Source organism: Priapulus caudatus, unplaced genomic scaffold (genome assembly GCF_000485595.1).
Source record: "Priapulus caudatus unplaced genomic scaffold, Priapulus_caudatus-5.0.1 Scaffold910, whole genome shotgun sequence".
NCBI lineage: Eukaryota > Metazoa > Priapulida > Priapulimorpha > Priapulimorphida > Priapulidae > Priapulus > Priapulus caudatus.
Window position 1 is genome coordinate 70,543 of NW_014577971.1, and position 7,422 is coordinate 77,964.

The following is a 7,422-nucleotide window of genomic DNA, read 5'->3' on the forward strand; positions in this document are numbered from 1 at the left end:
CTATATAATATGCTATATAATTGCCAAAACCTACTTAATTTGCATATTTTTTTTTTAAATATCAAAAACTTTAGCCCTTATTCATTCACATACCAAAAATGAGCAAAATCCGTTGAACCTGAACTGACTAATGGCAATTCCCATTTTTGCCAAAAAATTGCTGTGGCTCGAAAGTACGTCGACTGGCGCGTGCTCCAAAATAGAACGTTCAATATGGGAGCATAGCAGTAACAATTATACCCAATGTCAAACATATGGGTCAAACGGTTATCAAGTTATCGTAGACCGTAGCCAAATGTTGACGGACGGACGGACGTACGACGGACGACGACCCATGGCAATAGCTCAGCTTGACGATGCCAAGGTGAGCTAAAAACTAACAACGGGATTGCATGGTTTGTGCGTACTGTAATAGTCTGCCGATGCTTTCGGTAATATCGGTAATATCTGTGGAAGGATGACTTAAGGATGAATTGCCAATTAAGTTAACAAAATTAAATCTACGCATAAAAAGTTCAAAATCCATTAAAAGCTTACATGCGACGTGGGTTGAAAATTGCTAGCCTTCCTTGCATAGAACTGAAAATAATCTATGAAATTGATACGCAAATCCTACGGAAATTACTTTCTGCAAATGCAATTATACACACGCACGCACGCACGCACGCACGCACAAACACATATTATCATTATGTATATAATTATAATGGTTATATATAATTATAGTTGAACTTTAAACCACATATGTCACGTACAGCTGGGTCCGCGAGAGCAGCTGATTCCAATCAATAACAGAAAAATCCTATAGCTGTGAAGTTGATGGTTGATGTCACTACCTCGGCGCCGCACGCTGGGTCAAGTTACTGCTAAGAAGACCACTCGCAGGAATAGCCTCATCAATGTTGACACTGTCACGTAGGCTTTGGGGGCTGTTTGAGCACATTCACCCAGTAATGCTAGCGACAACATACTGTGTACCCACAAAGCAAACACGGCTCGCGAACCCGAGACCTCATTCCAAGCGATGACGTTCGCGAGCATTGTCCGCCATCTTGGCCAAGTGAACGTCGAACGCGGGGGATGAGCGCAGGGGTATACATCGTCCGCGGCTGGACGTGCGTGGCACGCGTTCCCCCGCGCACCTACACGGCACCTGCTTACCAAAGTGAATGATCTTGCCCATGGGCTTCAGAAGCTGGAATCCCTTGACCGCATCTGTCCCGGATAGAGGATCGAGGACAATATCTACACCTGTGTGCGGAAAAATGTCATTGCTGTATCATTAAACTGTACCTTAAATAGATGTATCGAAAAACAGTGTCAGTGTATTATAAAATACCACCAATATATCATTGATGTATCATATATCACATGCCCGTAGGCAGGTTTTTTTACGGGAGAGTGCGATGCAACGAGTATACGGACCTAACGAGCGCCTGAGGCGCCAGTCACTAAGAAGGTCCGGGTGCATGCCCCCGGGAAATTTTGAAAATTAGGTTGTCTGAGACTGCATTTCGCGCGTTTTGAAGTACAATTTGACAGTATAATATGAAAACAGGCAGCCAAAAGCAAACCTAAAAACGTGGACATTTCTCAAATTTTTAAACTTCAAAATGGATTTTTCCCGCAAAAAAGTGGACCTCCGCAGCCTGTGGGGGGTGCGGGCGCACCCGTCGCACCCTGCTTCCCTACGGGCCTACATCAGCATTGCCCAGTGTATCATAAAATAGCCTGGATGTATCATTAAATAGCATAAAATATCATAAAATAGCATCAATGTATCATAAAACAGCATTAATGTATTAGACAACATTACCAATGTATCATTCATTGGCATCAATAGCATAGATGTGTCGAATAGCAATAGCATAGATGTGCAAATAGCAATAGCATAGATGTAATCGAAAACATTATTACTCTAGTATGAAATAGCATCGATGTATATCATAAATTATACGACATCAACGTTTTTGAAAATATTATCGATGTATCATAAAACAGCATGTAAATTTATGTAAAACATCAACATTACATGAAACAGTATAGATGTCTACAAATCATGCTTGCTAGCAACATAACGCTGCAAGCGGCGGTGACGATCAATTACTGCGGACAGATGTTCATAGCAACATAATTACACTCAGGCCAAAACAAAATATAGGTGTGGTTACCGTTTCCCAACCGACCCTATTTATTCCCAGCGACCCTAAACATTTTATTGTCAATTTTCTTTAAAGTAAAAAAAAAAAAATTTTAATAAAAAAAACAAAAAACAAATATATGAATTGGACAGTTCCTGCTTCAAAAGGCACAACGCACATCCTTCAGACATGGTTCGTAAATCAAATGTTTCAATAAAATCAAATGTTTTCCCTACCTACCTACCCTATTTTTTTCCGGCATGACACGGTAACCACACCTATATTTTGTTTTGGCCTCATCAATGAAAGTGTCAATGACACTGTAGCTCACCACAAGAAAGGACACAAATGAGTGAGTGAGAAGAAGTCAGTTTTAATTGAGCAACCATCGACGTACATTATAGAAACGAAGAGTATATATGGGAGAACTCCCATTATATACTCTTGATAATTATAGGTGTAATTTTTTATGTGAAAATATATGTTTGATTTTTAAGATTCATGCAGTTGCACGTCTGCCAAATTTTCTTCGGACATTAGCTGAAAAAATACGGTAATTCCGCTAGGCCGTGCTCCGGAACGAACTAGTCAGTATCGCAGAATTTTCAGGGAGTCACACGGACTCCTGCATATGTCAAATCAAGGAGTCCGACAGTAAATCAGAGAGTATTTGACTCCGGACTCCCGTTAATTTCGCACCCTGGCGCGGTCCATAGATTATTTCATAGGTGGCAGGTTCCAGAGAATATACTGTTTATGTATTATCCATTAATTTTCATTTTGTAGTCCCTGAGTTTCTTGGACGAAAACGGTTTCACTTTTGGTACATGAAGATTTATGCATAATAATTAATTCACGTTTTATGTGCAAAACAGTAATGTGCAAAAACACCTGTCTTGGCAGGGTATGATATTCTATTATTTAGGCATGAAACATGCATGATTCATGCATGTACATATTCTTGATTATATTCATGTTTTGGTGAGGGTGGTTCGATGGAGAACCCGATGTTTCGCACACACTCTCGCCTGTGTGTATCGTTACGTCACGCCTCCAACAACGATTCAGACGCACACGCTACGTAGGTACATAGCATCAACAGTCCATAATAGAAGACTATAATTATATATATATATAAGTATATATATATATATATATACTTATAATAAATATATATATATATATATTAAGAATATAATATATAGAAGAATAGAATTTTCTATTATGGACTCTTGATAGCATTAAAACATTACTTAGGCATATACTAGTAAGCTGTTATAAGTCTATCAGACTGTTATCAAACGCTGATAGTTCAGGTCCTATATGTTAATTGTTATTGAGGCAAACTGATGCTACTACATGCGTTTCTTATCGACGTACATCAAAATACCTATATGTCATTCAGACACACCAAGGCAGTTCTATGTCACTAAGACACATTGAAACAGTCACAGATTACTGTTCAAACCACATTGATGTAGTAATATATCACTGCGGCACATCGAAGCAGTTATTTATTACTGACACGCGCCGAGTCAAGTAACTACGTTAAGGGCCGGACACATGAGGCAATTAAATTGGGCGACTAAATTGGGCGACTTAATTGCGGTGAAAATCGCCTAGTGTGTCCAGTCAGTCGCCGCCGATTTAGTCGCCCGAACCCCCTGCAGGCACCCAGGTACCTACCAGCAGCCATGTGTATCAACACACTCTTGCCGCGTTTCAGGTTTCCAAACTCAAACAGCATGAGATAGGCGGTTACATAGTTGACAGGCAGAGCAGCACCCTCTTCGAAAGACATGCCATCGGGCATCGCGAAACATTGTTCCTCGCGTATCGCCACTAGCTCTGTCCACAGTCCAAAGTCCTTCATGCATAGCACCCTGTCTCCAACCTAACAACACGTAAAAACATTAACACGCAGAACAACATGATATCAGGAGTAGATAATAGAAGATCTTCTATTATCTACTCCTGATATTCTGATAATATATGCATAACACCCTGTCTCCAATGTAACAATGCGTAACAACTTTAATGGCATTTAGATATATATACAAACTAATAAAACCTGTTATGAAAATACAGTAACGAACGGTCAATATACACTGACTCTGTTAGACTAATGCTGTCTGTCCACGCAATAATGTTTTAAACATATAGTTGCAATATCAGTTATACCGTTACACCAATTAGAGACACAAAATCAATTAAACACAGCGCTCAGTGTGAACACCAGTGATCATAGTGAATAACAGTGATCAGAGTGAATAACAGTGATCAGAGTGAATAACAGTGATCAGAGTGAATAACAGTGATCAGAGTGAATAACAGTGATCAACGTGAATAACAGTGTAAAATTTAAATTACCATCATGGTATACTGCATGACAGAGTTACAACCCAGCCAGTGCTTGGGAAAAATGTAGAGCAATAGGTTGAATTCCATCTAAGTATCACAAATGGACTGACAGTGACAGGCTAAGTACCAAGTAGTGAAGGTGTAGATCCAGGGGTTATAGTGCAGCCGCGCTGATTCAATTATCGGACGTACTTAGCTCGCTCAATATTATTATTAATATCCCAGAGGGCAGTCTCACGCAATGTTTTCGCGTGACCTACTCGTGAATTCCAGCCTTCGTCACGCAACATCAGTTCCTCATACAAGCAGCGTGTCTACAGCTACGAGCCGTGCATCGAGCGGGGAGACACACCTGTACCCACCTGTAATTCGAAATTATCCGCATCGCGTCGCACGCACGACTCGACCAACAATGACACGTCAGAGGCAATCAACTCTCGCCGCGAGCTCGGCCTCTCCGCCCGCCTTCCTAATCTACCGTGCCATCACCATCTTTGTCGAGATATGACGAAGCCATCTCCCGCGGCACGCTCGATCATACGAAGCGGAAGGCTGATACAGTTTACGCGCTGACTACCGCGCGGATGCAGCGAGAAGGATGGTAATTTATAACTGAACAGCTGAGAGCACCAGACTTGCGCCACAGACTTGCGCCACAGACTCTCGCAAACTGCCCCCAGCTCAAAAAACAGTCGGACGCGACGCAAACGGTCGCCATGACAACTAAACATGCCGCGTCACTTTGCTTACGTAATGTGATATTGATGGCCACGCTCGGGAGAATCGTGGCGGTTACCCAACCCGCACATTTAGGCGGATACAGCTGCGTGTGGGCAGCCGACTGGTCAAACCACGGCGCTATTCATGCAGTCAGTGGCCACGCGACCCTAATCCCCGGACGAACGCAGCAAATCAGATTGTCGCCGTTTTCTCGAAAGACGGCATATATTGAGAAGAAATTGGCGCATTAAGCTCTCGCTCCAGATGCGCCGGATGCGCAAACATGGCAACGTGTTTGCACGTAATTACAGACGTGCATGCGGCTTATAACCACGGCAACGGCAGCAATGATGCACGGCTCGCAGGAAAGCGCATTTTACGTGTGACAACGAGAAGACGTAGAGAAATCTAATAAGAACTATATACGAGATCTGCGACGTTTTAGGGGCCTATTCGTCGTTTTCGCGCCTTGTTACAACGGCTGACATTTCCCAAGCATACCTTAATTGTCAACCAAGTCAACAGCGGTGTGTTCATTAGGTTATAATTTACTAGTGTTCTATGGCCGTCTCATAAAGCAGAATGCCAAGTCTGACGAGAGTTTTGGCCAGCAACGATTAGCCAGCAACGATTAGCCAGCAACGATTAGCCAGCAATGATTAGCCAGCATTTCTTCCTCGATTGAGGAACGCCTCGAAAAACGAAAACGTGCGTCACGTGGTCACCTGGCTCCAAGAAACGGTCTTGCTAATCACTTTGTATTACAAGACATCACCTTTTATTACAGGATGTATAGGCAATCAGTCGCACAGCCTCGTCAAGCTAGTGCTCACCTAGCTTTACTTGTCGTATATACAGCCAATAGAAACACGGCGTGACCACACGCCAGAGCCGACACAGCTTGCTACTATACCGGCATCTGAGATTTGCACCACAGGCCAATCGCTACAGGAAGCACGAAAAGTTTACATTTTGTCCGGAATCGCGTTTTTTCGCCACTGCGAAACTGCCGTGTTTTTTCTACCGACGGCGCTGCCGCGCGTCGTTACTTTCCGCATTAACGAGTCGCGGCCGTCGCGTTGCCACGGCGACGATGATGCTGCAATGTCCAGCTTAATTGACGCTCGCTCCCTGCCTTCGCTCTCTCGCCGACAACGGCAACGCAATTAAAAACGTTGACGATTTAACTGCTTGCCGTTTAGGCGGTAATCATCACGGCTATAATCGTGCGGCACTTACAGTCCGGTACAATCAGTACCAGTACCGGTACCCGCCGGCGTCAGCGGTACAGTGCCGGGCTGCCCTCTTGGGAATAAAACATGTCATGTTTCATGCATAATAATTAAAGGACATGTCATGTTTCATGCATAATAATTAAAGGACATGTCCTGTTCATGTTTAGGAATTTTTATGGCGCATTATAACAGGGCTAGAAATTAACTTTTGAACACGGGAGTCCAACGGACTCGATCCCTACCCTCAAAAAGAGGGAGTCCGCAGCAAAAATGATGGAGTCCGCAGTCTAATGTTCAAAATTAAAGATATTAACAATAACGCATGTGCTTATTTTTAATATTCATGCAGTTGCACGTCTGCCAAATTTTCTTCGGACATTAGCTGAAAAAATACGGTAATTCCGCTAGGCCGTGCTCCGGAACGAACTAGTTAGTATCGCAGAATTTTCAGGGAGTCACACGGACTGTCTGCATAGGTCAAATCAGGGAGTCCGACAGTAAATCAGGGAGTATTTGACTCCGGACTCCCGTTAATTTCGCACGCTGACGTGGTCCATAGGTTATTTTATGGGTGGCAGGTTCCAGAGAATATACTGTTTATGTATCATCCATTAATTTTAATTTTGCAGTCCCTGAGTTTCTTGGACGAAAACGGTTTCACTTTTGGTACATGAAGATTTATGCATAATAATTCATTGCATAAATCATGATATGAGCAAAACAGTCACAAAAATACCTGTCTTGGCAGGGTATTATATTCTATTATTTAGGCATGAAACATGCATGATTCATGCATGAACATATCCTTGATTATTCATGTTTAGGTGAGGGTGGTTCGATGGAGAACCCGATGTTTCGCACACACTCTCGATCGCCTGTGTGTATCGTTACGTCACGCCTCCAACAACGATTCAGACGCACACGCTACGTACATAGCATCAACAGTCCATAATAGAAGACTATAA

The 7,422-nt window shown here is 42.7% G+C and overlaps 1 protein-coding gene across 1 annotated transcript in view; it reads right to left on the reverse strand.

Moving 5' to 3' along the window:
• The window catches only part of LOC106814345 (synaptic vesicle membrane protein VAT-1 homolog), a 17,684-nt gene that overhangs the window by 8,945 nt on the left and 1,317 nt on the right, over positions 1 to 7,422 (reverse strand). Inside the window, exons 2-3 of the mRNA XM_014818645.1 lie at positions 3,828 to 4,035; positions 1,162 to 1,251 (exon numbers count right to left, since the gene is read on the reverse strand). Coding sequence (XP_014674131.1) covers positions 1,162 to 1,251; positions 3,828 to 4,035 — 298 coding nt within the window. The remainder of the gene's footprint in view (positions 1 to 1,161; positions 1,252 to 3,827; positions 4,036 to 7,422) is intronic.